The 22,451-nt window shown below is 44.2% G+C and overlaps 1 protein-coding gene across 3 annotated transcripts in view; it reads left to right on the top strand.

The window, feature by feature from the left end:
* The window catches only part of GRAMD1C (GRAM domain containing 1C), a 177,656-nt gene that overhangs the window by 141,183 nt on the left and 14,022 nt on the right, over nucleotides 1-22,451 (top strand). For all 3 annotated transcript variants that reach the window (XM_029578198.1, XM_029578199.1, XM_029578201.1), the window contains 3 exons: nucleotides 13,301-13,444; nucleotides 15,753-15,871; nucleotides 16,364-16,506. In XM_029578198.1, coding sequence (XP_029434058.1) covers nucleotides 13,301-13,444; nucleotides 15,753-15,871; nucleotides 16,364-16,506 — 406 coding nt within the window. The remainder of the gene's footprint in view (nucleotides 1-13,300; nucleotides 13,445-15,752; nucleotides 15,872-16,363; nucleotides 16,507-22,451) is intronic.

Consider the following 22,451-nt stretch of genomic DNA (forward strand, 5'->3'; position numbering starts at 1 on the left):
TTCCACCCCCACCATTAATGTAGAGAGCAGTGATGGAGCTGCATCCAAGTGAAATATCAAGCTTGATTAGTTAGGGGTAGTAACCGCCGCAATAAGCAAGCTACACCCATGTTTATTTGTTTACCAAGACTAAATAATTCAGACTATGTTATTCAGCCCTTATTGGTTGTTTTTCTTCTCCCCTGCCTTTGAAGCAGAGAGCTATGCTGGATATGCGTGAACTATTAGTTTTACTTCTCCCTTGCTGTTGAAGCAGAGAGCTATGCTGGATATGCGTGAAGTATGTTTTTCTTCTCCCCTGCCGTTGAAGCAGAGAGCTATGCTGTATATGCATTGAAAGTGAAGTATGCATTGAAAGCCTCATTAACTATCAACAAATATTGAATAAGCCTAATAATTGGTAATACCTATAGCCTTTGAACTCTCCGTTAATTTTACATACTCTTACCCACCCATGGGTTTTTTTTTTGTTTTTTTTAACTTGGAGATGGCAGCCCTCCATCCTTTCGCTCCGTGAAGGTGGAACACCAACCACTGGCCACTGGCATCCCGCTCCGTGAATGCCTCTGTGGCTACTGCCGCTCCGTGCAGTGTTTTGCTGCCTCCTCTTTATACATGTCCTCTAGACATGTATAAAGAGGAGGCAGCAAAACACTAGACTACTATGTTGGTTGACTCCACCTTAAGCCACTTCTTGACCATTCTGACTTTAGGTCTGTCCTTCAATCCATACTATTCTCTGGTATGGACTACTGCAACTCCCTTCTAATGGGACTATCGGTATATGCAACCCGCCACTATAGATCATGCAAAATTCGATTGCAAGACTCCTTACCAGCACTCCCATGTCTGATCACATCTCTCCTGTTCTCAAATCCCTACACTGGCTCCCAGTCGCGTATTGGATACTGCACAAGCTTTCCATGATCATATACTCCTCGATTCACGATTTACACACCCCATATATTTCCTCAATAATAAAAATCCATACCCCCTCCTGACACCTCAGATCATCTAATCTAATGCTACGAGATGTCCCATCTCCAAAGCTCACCCACCCTGAGGAAACCAGAGAGTGCACCTTCTTCTCCGCAGGACCACTCCTATGGAACAGCCTTCCCAAAGAAATAAGATATCTCCGAAAAAGATTATTCTTTAAAAAAAAAATAAAAAAGCCCTAAAAACTTCCCTCTTCGAAAAAGCATTCCTAAACGTAAACAATAATGGACCAACCCCAACATGTCCACCCTCAGAGGATGGCATGTAGGGGCCAGAAGGGAAAGCAGAAATCTCCCTTGATGCCTACATCTGCCCCCCTATATTATTCCCCCTACTTGGGTGTTTAATCTTTTGTCATGAAGACTTATGTCATTCCCCCCCCCCCCCCCAGATGATCTATGTATTGTATTGTCTCCCCTATTCATTCAACTGTACCCCGCTCTGAACGTAGGAAGCGCAGGGGTAATTAAATAAGCTGAGGTTTATTATGAATGTTATTTCTTTGATTATGTATGTTTTCTTGTACATCACTTAGGGCTATAGCGTAAGCGTTAAAAAAAACAAACCCCAAAAAACAAATGAATTAATTAATACAAGCAAACTCGGGAAAACTACTGTCCCAGGAAGCCATTGTAATGCATGAAAATAAATAGAAATTGTCTTCCCATGTGTTAAGGTTACCTCTAAGGTAGCAGGTTTTCCTTCTTGAGTCTTTTTTTTTTTTCTCATTTTATAGACAGAGAAATTTTATTATTGATTTTTGCAGGTTCTTTTTGAGACTTGTATGACTGTAAAAGTGCTATAGGCTGTCCATCTGCAGCGCAGTGCTGGTTTGTGTACAAGACATTGGACCTTCATGCAATGAAGATTTTTTTTTTTCATAGGCATAGAATGGGAAAAGGTCATTTTAAATAATGCTTATTTAATGTGTATTTTAAGCAACCTTGCCCTTGGTCATTTCCTGAAGACTTCAAACCTTCAGTTGGGTACTGTGAATGTGGCTTTATTTTGGTATTTTTTTCTGTTGTCCTCTATGCTTAGCCTGAGCAATTTCTTCCTTTCCTTTAAAATGTTTTGAAGGTTGCAGATACTTTGTAACTGAAAAATTCACCATCAGTCTTTACACAGAAGTGTGGTAGATGACAGCAGATCTAGTTTTTGTCTGGTTGATGCTTCCTTTCTGGTTGTCTACTACGTTGTTTAGATGAGCATATGAATCCCCATACTTGAATCTGTCTTGGATAGGAACATTTTTATATCGACTTTCAAATGTCAGAGCAAACTTTAGCTTAAGTATCCTCATGCAAGATATCTGGAAGAGATTTTCCAATTGTTTCTGATTTTATATTGGCTGCTGTTTTCCTGAAGCGTGTGCACTCACTTATAGTCTCCTTGGCCGCTTCCATTCTTCTGGCTGACTTGATCCTGTAGTGGGGAGGACACATTTTAAACTGGCCTGGTTAAAATTGCCTTCCTTGGCCTGGCTGAAAGTACAAGTGAGTTTCCTAGCACATGCACTTCTAGTTGGGTTCTAGAAAGCAGTCCTGGGAGGGGGAAATAGATGCTGGTTTGCTGCCAATCGGCAGTGGCAGGTGCAGGGTGTACATGCCACTGGTACACTCATGCTGAACCTTTTCAATTAACGGGTAGATTTTGAAAGGTGCGCGCACACGTCCATGTGTGTACGATTTCCGGCACACACAATTAAGGAGTGGACTGGGGAGGGAACTTCTCTACCCCCTACCCTAACCTTCCTTCCCCTTGCCCTCTCCTCCCCAACCCCTAATTACTACCTTTTTTTCCCTCCAACTTACTTCAGGGCCCGACCTGAAGTAAGTTGTGCGCGCCCCTCCCCGCCCTTGGGCCCGCCCTTTACACGTGTGGCCGGGCCTTTTTGAAAATAGGCTTGGCGCGCGTAAAGGCCAGATTTTACGCGTGCGGGGGGGCTATACAGAATTCCACCCCCCCATATTAATTTATTTATATGTTTACAAGCCGTTAAGCCCGTTAAAACGGGCTACATCCCTCTGTCTCTCACCTCCCCCTCATTCTCTCTCCCCTCACTCTTCACCACCCCCCTCCCCCACCCACTCCTCTCCACCCTCCCTCTCCTCTCACTCAGTCCCTCCCTCCCTCTCTCCCCCCTCTCCCTCACCTCCCTCCTCTCCCCCCTCTCCCTCACTCCCCCTCTCTCTCCCTCCCACTCACTCAGTCCCCCCTCTCCCTCCCACTCACTCAGTCCCCCTCTCCCTCCCTCCCTCCCACTCAGTCCCTCCCTCCCTCCCACTCAGTCCCTCCCTTCACCCGCCTCCATTTCCTTCCGACGCCGTACTCGCAACTCCTCGCAGCCCACACCCACCTCCATTTCCTCCCGGCGCCGTAAGCGCGACTTCCCGCAACCCTCACCCGGCTCCATTAACTTCTCCCGCTCCTGCCGGCAGATCTCGGGGGGGGGGGGGGTGTCACTCCCGCGCGCGCGGCAGTGACCCCCCCCCCCCCGAGATCTGCCGGCAGATCTGGGGAGGAGAAGTAGCGGCACCGCGCGCGCGCGGTGCCGCTGCTTCTCCTGCGGCCCCACCGCCATTTTTTTTTTCTGACCGACGTCCTTGCCCGCACATGCGCAGTAGAGCTGTGCTCTACTGCGCATTTGCGGGCCGTCGGTCACAGGCCATTTATAAGGTAGATAGAGTGCCATTGCATTTTTATTAGCTTAATTAGTATTACCCACCTCCACCAAGGCAGTGAACAACATTTTTATATATATATATATATATATATATATATAACATTTATATAGAGTCTACCGGAGATTAAAAAAAACCAATAAAACCAAACTTTAAATACTCTCCTACACAATTGTATAATGCGTTGCTCAAGACATCTGAAGAACTTAAAGCTTCGGGGGTGACTTCAAAGAATTACAGGCATAAAAATGAGCATAGGTGTACATAAGTAGCCTGTACTTGCAGAATTGCTATTTTCTAAACATCAAAAATACACATGCACTTTAGGTTTCATGCACACTCACATTCATGAAAAAAGGCGCAGTCTACGGGCGTTCCAGGCATAAGTTGCTATTTTCTAAGAGACTTTCACACGTACATTGGACAACTTGCTTGCATAGTTTTACACCTGCTACTTATCTTGTGGAATTAGTTTTGGACTCATTTATTGCATATTATTGGCTGAGAGAAGATCTGGGTGAACTAGGGGGAGTTCAGGTTGAAGAACCTGGAGAAGAACTGGGCAAACTGGTGGAGTGATTGGTAATACTGGTAATTTCAATTACATGCTCATATTTTAAAATATACTAACGCGAGTGCATAAATCGGGTTTTATGTGAGCACACAAAATATACATGCATATGTTTTTAAAATTAGGAGGAAAAGTACGTGTGTTAAATGCATATGCTGCGGGGCAGACTTGCACGTATTTTACAATATGTGTGCATCTGATATGTGCGGGTTATAAAATACTATCATAGATTTCCGCACAGCAATACACAAAGTTGTTTAAAAGTTACCCTCTGAGGCTATACGTAGAAACAAATCTATGCATGCTGCAGAAATTACCCAGAGGTGTAAAATTTAAAGTATGTCCTTGCAGAAGGTTTGAAGAATAGCTACTGTGAATATGGCTATTCTTCAAACCTCCTGTGGTAGAAACAGAACTGGAAACAAAACCAGTTTTACAGGCATCCTGATTTTTCAAGGTTTAGTCTATGCTGACATGTGTGGTGCACATACTACAAACTTAGGGGGGAATTTTCAAAAGGTCAATAGGTTTTATCACATTACGTCCACTTAAAAAATTGCTACACTGCTATGTTATATTTACATGTGTAACTCCTTTGAAAATTACCTCCAGTGTTAGTAATATGCGTCTGGCTGGCCGCCTGTGGGAGGCAGTGCACCGGTTCCCTGCTTGTACTTCCTTGCCTGTTTAGATGGTAAGACAATGGCTTCCATGTCCTTGTTGAGGTGTAGTCTCATGCAAGAAAAACTGTCACAAATGCACAGAGAAGTAATGTTTAGAAGGCAGCACTGTGCACATGATGGAAGGTGGCATCTTGCCTTTGGGCTGTAGACTTGTTTCCAGCCACCAATGAACAATTTACCTGATATTGCAGTATTGGATTTTTGCTACACAAATTCCAATCAGAAGAACAGGTTACATGTTGGAGGTGCAGTGTGTGTGTGTGTGTGTGTATATATATCTGTGCCCAGTAAATGAAAGTCTGTGCTTTTTGTCAGCTGACAACACCTTAGGAGTAATAAATATTTAGCCAAGCCAAAGTATGAAACATTTTATCCCTGGCAATTGTACACCACAGCCCCATGCTGCCTTCTTGCTCTTCTCCATTTCCTGCCTCCCCCATGTGAAATCCTTTTTCTCCCTTCTCTTTTGTCTGTTCCTCCACCTCCACCCTCGCCATCATTCACTTCTATGAACACCCCCCCAAACCCCTGTTGTAACCCTCTCTATCTCCTGGGGTCCCCAATCAAGGGCCAAGTTGCCATATCTTTCTCCCGTGCCCTTCATCTTCCTCCAGTTGGGCCGACATCTTGCCTACTGAAAAAATATCTACTCACTCCGGTTAAATGGATTTTTCAAACCCTGATTCGAGCTACACAGAGCTTACTTCACAGACAGGGCTGAGAGGAAGCAGAGGCAGGAAGACGGGATGCATGTATGAAACTAGTGTTTTCAGGGAAGAAATGTATAGTGCTTTGGGATTCTTGACTTTCCCCACCCTGGGAATCTGAGCCCAGCTGTGTCTCTACTATCTTGTCTCCCACGGTACTGATGACCTCTTTGAACCATACAGCAGGAGGTGGTGGCAGCAGCAAGATTCCGTGGAGACTCATTAGGATATGCAGAAAGCATCCTCATGTATTCCTGGGGGTAGACACTTGGTGTCGCACAGTGGGACAGCGATATGTCAGCAGAAACCTTATTGTTCGTTTTGCAGATACTAGCAGGGACAGAGTTTCCCTAAATTATAAATTAATAAGCTCTCTTTTGTGATGCCGTTAACAGACAGCTCAGCAGAAGTCTGACTGGGTGTTCCACACCAAATGCAGAGTTGGAGAATATATTTACTACATGCCGTGCATGCCATTCGTCAAGAGAGAAGATGGGGGGGAGGGGGGGGCACTGGTTCGGAAATAGGAATGTGTAGAGGCTTTTTTTTTTTGTTTTCGACATGTTTTTTAGTGAACTTTTAATGGTTAGGAGGTCAGTTTTCAAACAATTGCCACATCCTCTCCATTCTCAAATAGTGGGATAATCTTGATTTTTTTTTTCTCCTCAGCATTTTACAAAAAAATAATTTTTCCAGGTGGAGTAAAGAATTGTAAATGCTGGTCAAATGTTTGTGAATAATCTATTTATATCTATCCAAGACTTTAAAGTTTAACCCTAGATGCTGACCATTTCTGTATTCAATTATATGCATCCGAAAGGTCTGTTTGTGAAGGAGCCTTATAAAGTGGGATGCAGAAGGGAGTCCAAACACTGTGAGAAATTTTTAAAGGTATATCTGATCAATAAAGGGTTAGTTTCCAAAGTTTACTTGTTTCGAAGGGGCAAGCATAGAAGAAGTTGAAATCAATCTGGGGAAGAGATTTGGGTTTCTGCATTTCTGAGGCTGAGTGGTTAGATGTATACAGCTGCCTCAATAAGTACTAACATAAAAGAAAATAGCTACAATATTTTTTATAGATGGTATTATACTCCTGATAGGTTATATAAAATGGGGGTTAAAAATTCTCCTATATGTTGGATTGATCGATGTAAAAAGGGTATGTTCATACATATTTGGTGGCCTTGTCCTGTGGTTAAGATCTTTCGGATGGAGATAATTTCTTGGATTCTTAAGATTGCAAAGGTTTCTCTGCTAATTAAGCCAGCTGTTTTCTCTGTCGACAAGCAGGGCTGAATTAACTATGATGTGTGTGACATTATCTGATGCTGCCGAATGAGCCATTCTCTCCAAGCTCATAGAGTTTTTGTGGGAGTTCCTACATGCACACTGCTTCATGAGCTTAGTCCTTTTTTTGTCCAAGGTTCTGCGTGTATATATACTCACTGTGTTTGTCTTTGATACTTTGCAGTTTTCTTTTCTTCAGACTCGCTTTTGAGTTGAGGCTCAACAGCACTTTTCAGTGCTACCAAAAAAAAACCAAACCTAAAAAAAACTTAGATATAAAGATTGTGAGTGTGGCCAAAAGATATCCATCACCAATAGCCCCAATATTTGTTACAGATGCCTGAAGCCAGACCTTGGCACATATAGTTGCTATGACTGTGGCCAATTATCACCAAGGTCCCAAAAGAAACAGGGTTTGGAAGATGGAAGAACTTTCTCTCAGAGCAGGGCCTTCATGGGTTCCCTCTGTGCCGAATTGAGCAGGAGCTCCTTGAGCAAGACTTTCCCTTCTGTGGTGCCATTCCCGGATCCACTGAACTGCTGGGGTCAAGAAAAACACAAAAGCATCAAACACAAGTCAGTGAGTCCATCATCGCATGCCTTGCTGGGCTCATCAAAGCACAGCAGGAGAATACGCCATTCACTGGAGCTGGCTGTGCAGCTAGTGTTGCTGAAACTAAGGTTGGGATCAGTCTCATCAACACGCCCGGTGCCACTGATGCACCAGACCTCGGTGTTCCTAGTCGTCATGTTGGCTAGAAGAGTCTGTGAATTATAGCATTGATTCATTACTCTCCATACCTGCAGTTTTTCCCCAACAAAACAGTGGTCTGCACTTGCCCCAAGTTTTTACCAAAAAATATTTTCGGCCTTTCATCTGAATTAAGACATTTTGTTGCCCACATTTTTTCCAAACCTCAGGCACATAACAGGAAGAAGTCTTCCATTCATTGGACTGTAAAAGAGCCTTGTCCTATTATCTAAAGAGAACTCAACCACATCATTGGATTTCTCAACTTTTTGTCTCTTATGATCGTAACACACTGGGAACTGCGGTTGTCAAGCACATATAGTCCAACTACTGGCAAACTTTTATTGCTCATTGTTATGCTCTGGTTGGCCTCTAGATCACAGACTCTTTCAAGGTTCATCAAGTAAGAGCCATGGCTACCTCAGTGGCTTACCTAAGAGCTGTGTCCATTGAGGACATCTGCAAAGCTGCAACTTGGTCATCAGTTCATACATTCACATCCCTTTACTGTCTAGAAAATCTATCAAGAAGTGATAATAACTTTGGGCAAACAATTTTGTGCAACCTGTTCTCCCAGTAGTCCACTTTCTATACTGGTGTCCAGGTTGATATTTTCAGTAAGCCTCAGCTTGGGACTTCTCACATATCATGGCTAATTCGGCCCTGCTTGTTGATGGAGAAAGCAAATTTGCTTAAAGTAAACAGAGTTCTCTGTAGACACCAGGAAGAATTAGCCATGTTTAATACCCTCCTAAGCTCTACAGAGGGGCTCATCAGGCAGAGTGCATATGGGAATTCCTGCACATGGTCAGTAGAGCAAAAACTCTATGAACTTGCAGAGAAGTGTCCGTTGGGCACCATCCGATAACATCGCTTGAACCTGACCTTGTCTCCAGCCGCCTGCCCTGACTGTCCAAACCGCGGCCAGAAGTATGGCCTTGGCAGTGTCAGTACGCTGGCTGCTGTGTTTATGGAATTGGTCGATGGATATGTGGTCTGAGTTGCAGCTGTGCAATCTTCCCTTTAAGGGAAAATTCCTGTTTGGGGAGGATCTGGAACAGCTGATGAAGCATTTATTTATTTTATTTATTTATTTATTTGAGTTTTTTCTATACCGGCATTCACGGAGTTCATATCATGTCGGTTTACATAAAACAAGGGGTGATCAATAAATTATAAACGTACTTAACTATAACATGAGTATACATTTACAAAATATAACAAATTATAACAAGTGCGCAGAAAAAGCAGTTACAATAAAACAAGGATGGTTCTAACTGGGAGTAGAAGAAGAGGATGATAGAAGTTTAACAAGAAGTTTAACAAGAAGTAGAACGTGCAGTGGTTGGTAAGTCTGTATCAGTTTATTGGGTGATAATCAGTCTTGCTGTATTTGGCGGTCGAGCATCAGTCAGGGTCAGGAAAGGCTTTCATGAACAGCCATGTCTTAAGTCTCTTTCTGAAGGTTGGAAGACATGGTTCCTGTTGTAATTCTAAGGGTATTGAGTTCCATAGTGGGGGACCTGCTGTAGAGAAGGCCCTGTCTCTCAGTGTTGTATGTTGGGTGGTATTGGCGTGTGGTACCTGTAGATATTCTCTGTAAGCTTCTCTTATGGGTCTGTTGGAGGAGTGTTTTTTGAGAGCTATTTGTAGATTGAGAGGAGCTAGTCCATGAATATTTTTGAAGATTGTGGTGAGGGATTTATGTATTATTCTGTAGTGGATTGGCAGCCAGTGAAGGTCTTTAAGTACTGGCGTAATGTGATCTCTTCTCCTCTTGTTCGTTAGGATTCTTGCTGCCGTGTTCTGAATCATTTGGAGAGGTTTAGTATGGGATGATGGGAGGCCTAGTAGAATAGCGTTGCAGTAATCTATTTTCGCAAAGATTATTGCTTGGAGCACTGTTCTGTAATCATGGAAATGAAATAGGGGAATCAAAGGGGAACATGTTACCAGAAGATAAGAAAAATATCAGGAAGACTTTCCTTGCTTGTGTCTGGTTTCAGGATACGAGAAGATTTTGCCTCAGCAAAGGCTTGATGACGACCCTACAGAAGGCAGGGATCAGGAAGGTAGAGGTTCCCACAGCCCCCCCGGACAGTGCCAGTCAGGATGCTGTAAGCGCTAAATCCTCTCAATGAAGTTCAGATGGTTCACTCCAGCGGGGAAGCTATCGGCGAATGTCTGACACATTTTTACGAGGAATGGACCAGGATCATTGCGGTCCAATAGGTGCTAGAAGTAATAAGAGAAGGCTACATGTTAGAATTTTCGTGCCCCATTGGAGAGTCCTTTATGATGTCTCGCATGTCCCACAGCAAACAAAAGGCGGTTTGGAATATGTTACAGTCTCTTCGAGCATTGGGCGCAATTATACTCATTCCAGCAAGAGAGCGGGGTCGAGAGGTACTTGATTTATTTTGTGGTTCCCAAAAAGGAGGGTACCTTTTGGCCCATCTTGGATCTTCAGAAAGTCAATGTGGCTCTGTGAGTTCCATGCTTCCGGATGGAGATGTTGCAAATGGTGAAAGTGGTAGCCGGCAGGAGGAGTTTCTGGCCTCATTGGATTTGACAGAGGCCTATTTGCACATCCCCATACATGTGGACCATTGGAAGTTTCTTTGCTTCATGGTGCTGGGGCAGCATTTCCAGTTTCGGATTCTTTTGAGTTGGCAACAGCTCTGTGGACTTACATGAAGTGATGGTGGCTGTGCTGCAGAAAGAATGAGTTCTGGTTCACTCTTATCTAGACGAATGGCTTATCCGAGCAAAGTTGAAGAGAGAGTGTTGTCTGTTGGTTCAGAGGATCCTGGAGATGTTGTGTTCTCTGGGCTGGATTGAATCATCTGACACCAGTCCAGTCCTTGGAATATTTGGGGGTGAGATTCGATACCCCAAATAGGCAAGATGGTTCTTACTTCAGAGAGGATACTGAAACTACAGTCACAGGTGCTTCGACTACTGTGAATGCTAGTGCCCAGGACCTGGAACTATCTGCAGATTCTGGGTTCCATGGTGTCCACCCTAGATTTGGTGCCATGGGTCTTTTCTTATATGTGTCCGCTCCAAAGGGCACCTTTGTCCCATTGGGATCCGTTGTCGGAAGAGTTCCATCAGCCTTTACCGCTGCAGAGGGTCTTCAGATCCAGTCTCTCATGGTGGCTATCACGACCCAGTTTGGAGAGGGGGACGGGTTTGGAAGTTCCAGACTGGGTGGTGGTGACCACAGATGCCAGCCTCTGAGGTTGGGGGGCGGCTTGCCAGGAGCGAATGGCCCTGGGTCAATGGTCATCAGCAGAAGCATCCTGGTCTATCAGTCTGTTGGAAACGAGATCTGATCACAAGACATTGATAGAGTTCCTCATTCAGATTCAAGGACGAATGGTGAGAGTGTTTTTGGACAATGCATCAATGGTGGCGCATAGAATTTCAGATGATACGACATTAAAAATATTTTTTTTAAAAGTATATGAATCGTTAGGGCAGGACAAAGAGTCGAGCAGTGGCCCTAGAAGCCCAGAAATTGTGTCTGGGCAGAGCAGTGCCTGAAAGGGATTGCAGCTTCTCATGTGGCAGGAATAGGCAACATACATGCAGATTTTCTCAGCAGGCAGCAATTGGATCCAGGAGAATGGGAGTTGTCAGAGGAAGCCTTCAACCTCATGTGGACCAGGTGGGGCAATCCTCAGCTGGATCTGATGGCGTCGTGCAGCAGTACCAAAATGATCAGATTCTTCAGTTGCAAGAGAGAGGCAGGAGCCAAAGGGATTGACACTCTGGTTCTTCCGTGGCCAACGGGCATTCTGCTACACGTGTTCTCACTGTGGCCACTCATGGGTTGCGTGTTGAGGCGCATAGAGCAACATCCAGGCACGGTGGTGTTAGTGGCGCTAGAGTGGCCATAGTGTCCATGGTTTGCAGATCTGGTTCATCTTGCCGTAGACAGACCCATCAGGTTCTCTTATCTGCAGTATCTGCTCATGCAAGGACCTATCTTATCGGATCGGGTGGATTGCTTTTGTCTTGCTTTTGAGAGGTGACATTTAAGATCGAAAAGCTACTCGGACACGGTTATTGCTAGGTTGCTTCAGACCAGGAGACCAGCCTCTTTTGAGGCTTATGTCAGAGTGTGGACAGTATTTTGAGTCCTGATATGTGGAACAGGAACTAGATCCATTGCGGGTGGATATTCTGCATGTCTTTGCCTTTTTGCAACAGGATTTGATTAATGGTCTTGCCTATAATTTACTTTGGGTACAGATGATGGCTTTAGGATGCCTTTGAGGGAAGTTGCAGGGAAAGCCATTGGCCTCTCATCTGGATATTGAGCGTTTTCTCAAGGGAGTCAAGCATTTGCCCCCTCTGATCCAAGATATATGGAATCTTTATTTTGTATTACAAGGTCTTTGCGGTCCCCTGTTTGAGCCTTTGAGGAAGGCTTCTTTGAAGGACATCATTCTGAAAGCGGTGTTTTTGGTGGCAATTTGTTCAGCCAGAAGGATTTCAGAGCTTCAGGCTTTATCCTGTAGAGAACCATTTTTACGGATTGCTGCGTAGGATGTGTCTTTCATACGGTACCCTCTTTTTAGCTGAAGGTTGTTTCTTCGTTCCACCTCAGTCAATCGGTAGAGCTTCCAGATTTTCCAAATTTGTCTGGGGAGGGAGAGCATGCAAGGGAGCTTCACTTATTAGACTTGCGTCAGACTCTGTTGTGGTATCTTAAGATCACTAACAGTTTCCGGCAGTCAGATCATCTGTTTGTCTTGTTTGGGGGTGCAAAGAAAGGAACTAAGGCTGATACGTCTACGATTGCTCAGTGGTTAAAGGAGGCTGTTTTTTCCTCCTATCTCTGTAAGGAGTGGACGGCCCCGGAGGGATTTGAGGGTGCATTCGACTAGAGCGCAAGCAACCTCTTGGGCGGAGTGTCAGTTGGCATCGCCACAGGAGATCTGTAGGGTGGCCATGTGGTCTTCTCTTCTCTCTTTCACTAAGCACTCACCTTCTCTGCAGGCACCAGAGGAGGCGAGTTTTGGTGAGAGTGTTCTGCGAGAAGGAAAGAAAAATTGGTTCTTACCTGCTAATTTTCATTCGTGGAATACCCAGATCAGTCCAGAGACCCACCCCTTAATTCCGAAAGAGTGTATTGTTTTTGGAGAGTAAATCCAGAGCTCAAATGAGTAAATAGTTGGATCCATTGGACCGACAAATGGTTTCTTTCTGTGTCCTGTTGGACATACGGGCTCTAGTTCAGGAGTTTCCAACCCAGGATAAAATATTCGCCCTAGGAGGGAGTTGGTTTTTCATATGGGGGCTCTTCATTGGCTTGGGTACAGGTCAATACTGAGGGACTGCAGGTGGCACTCTGTTAAGTAGCAGTGCCTGAAAAGTTTTTATTCTCTGCCTTCATCTGCTGGTAGGGATGCAAAACCCCCTTGTCTAGACTGATCTGTGGTACTCCAGAAATAAAAAATTAGCAGATAAGTACCAATTTTCCTTTATGGAAATAGCAAATACTCTGCCTAGTCAGGTGGTCCGGCTTATGATCTATAATATGTACCCAGTGAAAAACAGAGTGTCTCCATGGGTAATCTCTCTCATCTCTGCTCTTCCCTTCCTAGGTGACGAGCGGGCGCCCAGTATCGGCCCCACGGGGAGAATCTATATGAACCGGGTTTTTCGGATCAGCGCTGACAAGATGTTTGAGCTGCTCTTCACCACCTCCCACTTCATGCAGAAGTTTTATAAGTCTAGAGGCATATTTGGTAATACAGGATCTGTTCATGTTTGCTTGTTTTTAATGATTTCAATTCTGCTGTGTTTCTTTGGCTGTGTCAGAGATCAGCTGTTCATACATACGATAAGTCATTGCAAAGAAGTTCTTTTTGTATAGTGCATGGAGGAAAGGAGAGGTGATAATTCTGAAAATGTCACATGGGAGCTCTCTCTTTGAGGACAGTAAAACTGTAGCAAGTGCTATCCTCATTTAGAAGCAAAGTATGGAATAGAGTGTACCTTAGAGAAGGTGCCCCTCCAGCCCTGGGGCTGGTAAATGTCAATAGTGACACCCAGGGGGGGAGAAAATATTTTATTACAAAATGTAAGAGTTAGCTAAATCTTATTTTAATGTTACAATGAAACTAAAGTAGTTGCATGAGGTTGCAAGTGTATAGATCACATACATCCATGATTGAGGCCTGACAGTTTGAGTCATGATACTTACACTGAAAGCACGGTTATTGTGTTCTCATGCCCTCCTTCTCTATCAAAGAAAAGAGAACTAGGACCCTGACACGGGCTAAGCAGTAAGTATAGCTGTGTTTAAAAAAGGATTGGATAAGTTCTTGGAGGAGAAGTCCATTACCTGCTATTAAGTTCACTTAGAGAATAGCCACTGCCATTAGCAATGGTTACATGGAATAGACTTAGTTTTTGGGTACTTGCCAGGTTCTTATGGCCTGGATTGGCCACTGTTGGAAACAGGATGCTGGGCTTGATGGACCCTTGGTCTGACCCAGTATGGCATTTTCTTATGTTCTTATGTTCTTATGTTCTTAATGTTTCCTTCAGACACTTATGTTTAAATCTTTGTATTTTCATCAAGGTCCATACTCAGAGCATTTGTCTGACTAAGTTTGGCACTTAGCTGAACAAACGCCGGGATTTAAATCCCTCCAATCTGACCACCTCTAACTTATTCAGATAACTTGTTATCCAGCTATATCAAGAAAGGCAGAGCACTGTTATCTGGCTAAATTAGTGGCCAACCCTGATTTTCAGCTTTATCCGATTAAGGTAACCAGATAACTTTATGACAGTCAAACAGCAGTCCTGAAGTTACCTGGATAAACTTGTTGGGCTAGCTTTAAGATAGCTGGGTATATTCAGCAGCTCCTGCACCACTGAATATTCTGCTTAAGTTAGCGGGATAAGTATATCTGGCCAATTTTCCAAGCCATCCAGCAGCTGAGTGTGGACCTCATCAAGAATAACAGTCACAAAATATGTAGAGTACAAAAGATCAGTGCCTGGAGCTTTACAATAAGATATGAGAGAAAACAGAAGCATTTGAACCCCATGATGATGAGAATTACAGCATCCCTGCACACCTATCTACCCACCCTACAGTTACAAAGACTTAAATTACCTAAGAAAGTATGAATACTTTTCTTGTATATTTTTCTAAGGTCTCCAACTTCTTTACATTTTTGGCAAAAAATGATCAAGGTAATGAAAAATTAAATGGGGCCTGGTTTAGGCTAGTACTTGTGGGGAGGTGGCATTTTACTAAAGAACTATTGATTTCCTTGTTTATGAGAAAGGAAGTAGTTGTGTTTGGAAAAAACAGTATAGCAGACTTGTCATCTAATTCCAAATATTTAAGGGAACTGAGCTACGCTTGGCAGTTTTTATCTTGCATCTCGGAGAGCTGAAAGATTTGTGGCATGGTCTTGCATAGAGAGAGGCAAGACTACAAATCCCAAAATGAATTGAAATAGCAGATTAAAACAACCCTTGAATTCCCTGATATTTTATTTATTTATCGAGTTTTATATACTGTCGTTCGGTTTCGCCATCACAACAGTTTACAAAGTTTTGATGTTTAACAGAGTGTTCAAAAATGCATATGCTTGTTAACATATTTATCTTATTCGTTATTGACATAGTTTGGTTGTTAAATTGTACAGGTTAAATTACGTGCTTTGGATTGGTTCTGCATGTTTATATGGGTATAATAGTTATATAGTATAGTGGATATCTCAGAGTTAGCCTGGTATAGAAATGTGGAAAAAGTGTCAAAGCACAAACAATATAAAAGATTATAAATTTAGACATACGAGATCATAAGATTACATTACTACATAGAAAATTACATATTGCCATAGATACTTTGCTAATGAAATTACTTTCCTTTATAAATTAAGCAAAGTACAGTTTGACAAAGGGATTATTTTATTAATAAATTCATATTTAAAGATGATATAGCGTAGTACTTGGTATTTAGCAAAGCCTGTGTTTTCTCATTTGTATCGCACAATTGTTTGATTTGTTGGGGTTTTTTTGGATGGTTAGGTTTGACATTAACTCCCTGGGAGGTGGAACCTACTGGGAACCAGCTGAGATCTCTAACCTACACCGTAACTCTTCACAACCCAATTATTGGAAAATTCTCAAGAGCAACAGACAAGCAGGTATTCCTTCTCCAGTGCTCTGATCTAAGCCATAATGCTGTTAATAAAACCACCCTTTGGATTCCTCACTGAAATGGCTGTGGGTGTGGCAGGTTAAGAATGATACACATCGGGAGAATTGAGTTGGGGGTTCCAACATTGCTATGGTAGGTATTGCTTTTCCAAAACTAAGGTGCATTGCTGGAACTCTGAAGACCTAGAGACAGAGCTCTCAGTGATGATAATAATGGAATCACAGATTATGTACATTTATTCACTTTCCATGTCTCAGACCAGAACAAGTCCACTGTGTTGGGAATTAGGTAATAGGGGACGAATAATCTTGTTTATTCTAAACTAACGCACACAACCCATGGTGTAACTGTGCATATTGTGTTTTAACTCAGAAACTTATCTTCAGAAAGTTCCATCAGAAGTTGAAAATTGGACCCCCACGAGAGAGAGAGAGAGTTTATAAAAGAAACATAACCTGTCTTTTCTCTTTGTTGGCAGATCTTGCATAAAGAGAGCCAGGAGGGTCAGTATTATCTGGTAGACACACAAGTGATGGCACATGATGTCCCTTACCATGACTATTTCTACAGTCAGCACAGATACTACATCATTCGCATGTCCAAACACAGATGCAGACTACGGTGAGCCATTAGAGATCAGTGTTGTACAGCTCATAGAAATGTAATAAATCTGATATCAGAATTGTGAAAATCTAAACAAATCCCACATCTGGAGTGCCGTGGAAGATGCATTTCAGAAAGTCCTAGTAATGATAAGAAATGGGGCCTTCCATAATATACATGTAACCCCTTCCTTAGTGTTCAGGTGGTCAATCCCAGCGACTGGGTTATGCATCTCTGCCAGCAGATGAGACTGAGCAAAAGCTGATGTCACAGCCATTTAGTCCCGCCCTGACTTCAGTCCAACAGTATTCTCTGTCTCCAGCAGATAGTGGACATGAATTTCCTGTCGGGGAGTGCCTGTGAGTTTAAAAAAAAAAAGAGGAGAAGAAAGAAGAAGGAATCAAAAGGAGATAATGGAAACACAAGAACACCGCTTGCTTCCTGAGATGATATCGTTTGTCTCTCCCTCAGTAAAGTGCCTTCAATCCAGTAGCCTTGACTGCCGTGGACCAGAAATTTCCAATAGCGGTTGCAAGCTGAGAGAGGCTCGGTGGTGAAGGCCTTAGCCCTCTGCCCTTGTAGCCGGGACTCGTTTCAGAGAGAGGTTCGGCAGTGAAAGCTTTAACCCTCTCCCCTCCTGTAGCCAGGACCTGCTTCTGAGAGAGGCTGAGCAGTGAATGATTTAGCCCTCTTCCCCAGTAGCCAGGACCTGTTTCTCCTCTCAACCAGGGGAGGCTGAGCTCAGGTAAAAGATTTTTTGCTATTTAAAAAAAAAAAATGCATACAGCAGCGAGGGGAAAGCAAGAGAGAGAGGGTCCATTACCTCGATGTTCGACTGTTCCGCTCATGTCTCTGGGGAGTTCTGTGAAGTGAGGTGGAGTGCAGGCTCAGCGGGCTGAGCAGCCGTGTGGCTAATCCATCCATATTTGGACGACTAGATAATTTGAGCAAAAACGGAGATTCTGTGTTGGGATTTGGTAGGATGAGTTGTGCAACTATTGCACCAGGCACTGGATTAGGTGATAAATATGGTAGCCTTGTTCTGACCCAGTCGTAATATCTAGGGGCCCATTTCGATACCAGCCCAGGCAGGGTGTTCCTTACAGAAGAGAGAGTATGGAAGCTGCAGATGCAGGTTAGCAGATTTTTGCAAATGTCTGTTCCCAGAGTCTGGGATTATTTGCAGGTCCTGGATTCTATGGTGTCTACACTTAAACTTGTTTTCTGACCTGACGTCAGTAATTGAAACAGCACGCTGGCAGGTCACTTCAACTCAGTGCACCGCATAAGTATTCGTCGTTTTACAGTTAAGTACTGACCAGACATTAAGAAATTCATGTAGATGGCTCGTTCTTACCTGGAGATCCCTGAGGAAGGAGTACAAGACTCCGAAACACTGTAGTGTCGGAGGCAACTTCAGGACCGTGCAAGCCAACTCTCTCTACGTGGCAATTTAAGATAAGTGCACTCACTAGTGACTTTAAACATACAGTGATTGCGCTTCAGCTTTATCGCACCGGTAGGTGCATAAACAAATCTATCTGCAACCTATGATTATACTAAGCCTTAAGTACTATAGGCTTCATTAATAAGCCACACATTCTTTGAGGCCATTTATGACGGTTGCTAGATAGATTTATTCACGAGTTCTTTTTCAGCTGAATTTTGACAATTTGAAGTATTCTGGTTTTCAGCTGTACCTCTGGGTTATATTGATTTTCTAGGGATAAGAACATGCCATACTGGGTCAAACCAAGAGTCCATCAAGCCCAGCATCCTGTTTCCAACAGTGGCCAATCCAGGCCATAAGAACCTGGCAAGTACCCAAAAACTAAGTCTATTCCATGTTTCTGTTGCTAGTAATAGCAGTGGCTATTTTCTAAGTCAACTTAATTAATAGCAGGTAATGGACTTCTCCAAGAACTTCTCCAATCCTTTTTTATACACAGCTATACTAACTGCACTAACCACATCCTCTGGATTATTAGGAAAGGAATGGATAATAAAAGAGAGAATATCATAATGCCTCTGTATCGCTCCATGGTGTGACCTCATCCTGAGTAATGTGTTCAGTTCTGGTCACTGCATCTCAAAAAAGATATAACAGAATTAGAAAAGGTGCAGAGAAGTGGCTAACAATAGCCAATCTAGGTCACAAGTACTTGGCAGGATCCCAAGGGGTAGATAGATTCAAAGCTGCTTATCCCAAGAATAAGCAGTGGATTTCTGCAACTCTCCCTTAATAATGGTTAACGGACTTTTTCTCCAGGAACTTGTCCAAACATTTTTTTAAACGCTGTTACACTAATAGCTTTCACGACATCCTCTGGAAATGAATTCCAGAGCTTAATTACACATTGAGTAAAAAAATATTTTCTCTTAATTTTAAATGTGTTACCCAGTAACTTCATTGTGTGCCCCTGGTCTTCGTACTCTTTGAAAGAGGAAACAACTGATTAACATTTACTCGTTCCATTCCACTCATTATTTTATAGACCTCTATCATATCTCTCTTCAGCTGTGTCTTCTTCAGACTGAAGTGACCTAATCTCTTTAGCCTTTCTTCATAGGGGAATTATTCCATCCCCTTTATCATGTTGGTGAAAAGCCCTCATGAGATTCATCAGAAATTAAAAAATCATGGAATATGAGGCATTGTCCTATCGTGACTTGGTAACTGGCTAAGGGATAAGCTTCCCTCTGCAACTCTCCTGCCATACTTGAACTGTGCCTGCCTGTTGCAATCATTCTCCTGCCGGGACCAGCTCTCCCTCCTCAGCTCCTATCGGGCTGCCGCTTCCGCGGTTTGCGTCCCTGCCCCCTATGACATCATCTGGGCGACGGTCCTTCAAAATCGGGCCCGGGACACCAGAGGCACTTGTGTCGTTGGTGTGAGCGCCTTTGGAGCACACAAAAGGAGCACAAACAAATGCGCATGCTCCTTTGTTCGCTCCTTCATGAGCGAATAAGTGCGCCTATGTTTTTACCTCTATTTACATTTTGTTATTTCTTAAGTCCATGTTTATCCCTACTATAACTGGCCAAGGAAGGGATGGCTCATTGGGTCCAGGACACACCTCACCTAGACCTAATTCAGCACTCATTTACATTCTTTTAACTCACTATGCCAAACAACAAGCAACTACATCTCTTTCCTCTTTTAATCTCTCTCCTTCGCGGCAGGAGCCGCCAATACCCGCACCACGCTCCACAGCAGGAGTCGCCGTCATTCGTCCATCTCACGGCCGGGAGCCCGCCCATGCCTTCCTCTTTGCGAGCTGATTGTGAGGAATTGCAAGAGGATGGGGTTTGGAATCTAAATGGCAGATGATAGTTAATGTGGACAAGAGTAAGGAAAGCATAATCCAAACTAGGTACATGATACTGGGTTCCATATTAGGCATCAACACCCAGGAAAAGGATCATGGATCACTGTAGACAGTACTTTGAAATCCGTGACTCAGTGTGCAGCAGCAGTCAAAAGAGCAAATAGAATGTTAGGTATTAATGGGAAAGAAATGGAAAATAGAATAGAGGATATCATAATGCCTCTGTATCAGTCTAATATGCGACGCCACCTTGAACACTGTGTGCTGTTCTGGTTGCCTCTTCTCAAAAAAGACATAGCAGGACTAGAAAGGTACAACGAAGGGCTACCATAAAGATAAAGGGGATGGAATAGCTTCTCTGTGAGGAAAGGCTAAACAGGTTGGGTCTCTTCAATTTGGAAAAGAAAAAACTGAGAAGGAGATTCATGATCTATAAAATCTTGAGTGGAGATAGAGGCCTATAAAATCTTGAGTGGGTGGAACAGGTAAATGTGGAATGTTACTCTTTCAAATAATACTAGGACCACGAAGCTAATAGGTAGCATATGTAAAACAAATAAGAGAGAGTATTTTTTCACTTGGTGCACAATTAAACTGTGGAATTTATTGTCAGAGGAAATAGTAAAAGCTGTTAGCATAGCTGGGATTAAAAAGGAAAAGTCCATAAATCCTTATTAGCCATGTAGACTTAGGAAAGCCACTGCTTATTCCAGGTTATGAGCAAGAAGGATTGCATTTGTTCTTTAGGATCCTGCCAGGAACTTGGCCACTGTCAGAGATAGGAACCTCTGGTCTGACCCAGTATTATATTTCTTATGTTCGTATGAGTTAATGGCTGTTACGCGAGCAGTCTTTCACCTATTCCAGCCAGCCAGCTCCCCAATGCCGCCGCCGTCCTCTCTCCTTCGTCAGGAGCCGCCGATACCCGCACCACGCTCCACGGCAGGAGTTGCTGTCATTCGTCCATCTCGCGGCCTGGAGGCCGCCCACGCCTTCCTTTTCACCCCGCGGCTGCTTTCTTCTTGCAGCCTGGAATCGCCGCCGACGTCTCCTCTTCACCCCACGGCCAGGAGGCCGCAGATGCAGTTCCTCTTCACGGCCTGGAGGCTGCCACCGGTGTTCAGCAGCAGGAGCCACCTCCGACGCCTCGAGCCTGCTTTCTCCCTCCTCTGCAGCATGGCCGCTCTCCAGGGTCCTACCTCCTAAGGCGCGAGGCCGCGCATCCTCTCTGAATTTAAAGGGCCAGTCCCTTGGCTCCTCCTAGTGATGTCATCCTGGATGTTCCTTTTCAGCCCTACAAAAGGGCTCAGCCTTCAGTTCCTCTTCGCCTTCGCAAGGAGTCAGTCACGGAGTCTGACTGCTCCTGGATCTTCCATTCCAGCTCTTCGGTCCAGAGGTTCCTGATGTCCAGCTCCGCTTCTTCAAGGCACTCTGTTCTTCGTGGGAATTCCTTTGTCTTCCTCTGTGGTCCTGATCCTTCGTCTACATCTTCGTTCCATGTTTGGTCTCTCGCTGGATCCCAAGTCCTTGTCTTCCAATGTCTTCGTCGTCCGACCCTCCTGATGTTTTCACCTTCAGATCTTCCTGATGTCCTGTCCTTCCTGAAGTCCATCATCCTATTGTTCTGCCTCTCGGAGCCTCTTCGATGCCCTTGGCTATATGACCTGGGGGTCCGAGGTCCAGATGTCTCAGATGTCTTGTTCTCCAGTTCACTTGACACCTCCTTGATGCTCTTGTCTGAGTGTCCTGGGGGTTGCAGTCCAGATGTCCTGACGTACCTGACGTCTTCATGTCGAGTTGTCTTCGTTTTCAGAATCCTTTTGATGTCCTCGTCTTCTGTCCTTTTCGCTGTCAAGCGTTCGGAACCTTTGGGCTCCTTCGTCTAGGAAGCCTTTTGACTCTTTGGCGCCCTCATCAGAGTAGCCTTCCTCTCAGATATCCTGGTTCCGGATTTTACCTCCTAGTAGACCATCCTCTTCAACTTCGGTTAACCTTCTGATTCATTCTCCGTGTTTGGGTCTGAAGCCATCACTTCTTCAGGTTGGTCCACGCCGATCACGCTGGGTCCTCGAAGCCTCAGTTCAGGATGGGTGTTGCTACGAGTCAAGGCCGGATACCTTCATACTGAGTTTTAACTCTTCTGTTGTCTTTCCACTCAGCAAGTGTCTTCATCAGTGTCCCTGATGTTCTTCTCTTCAGCCTTGCCTCAGCCTTATTCAGTATCGTTTGACCTTGTCTTCAAGTCCTCGTCTGATCCTCATCTTCAGTCTTCAAGTCTCATCTTGTTCCAGTTCCATCGTCTGCCCTCCACCTCTGGCGCATTTGCCGTTCCCGTACAGCAGGTCCGAAAGGGCTATCGAGTGGCAGGAGGGCTACCCCAGAGACCAGCATTGCGTTGTTGGGTCTCTACTGATACATCAGGTTCGGCGGAGGTGCGAGACCCTGGTCTTTTGCCTGTCTGCCTATGCTGGGATACGTCTCACCTGCCTCGGCGCTTCCACAGAGCTCTTCTCTGCAGTCGTGTCGTGGTCAAAGGGCACACCACTCTCCCCGAAAGCGGGATTGCTCCCTAGTGCTCCCGTAACAATGGCTAGTACTACTGAGCAAATGTATAATCAAATAGCCAAGCCTTTA

Source organism: Rhinatrema bivittatum, chromosome 15, assembly GCF_901001135.1.
Source record: "Rhinatrema bivittatum chromosome 15, aRhiBiv1.1, whole genome shotgun sequence".
NCBI lineage: Eukaryota > Metazoa > Chordata > Amphibia > Gymnophiona > Rhinatrematidae > Rhinatrema > Rhinatrema bivittatum.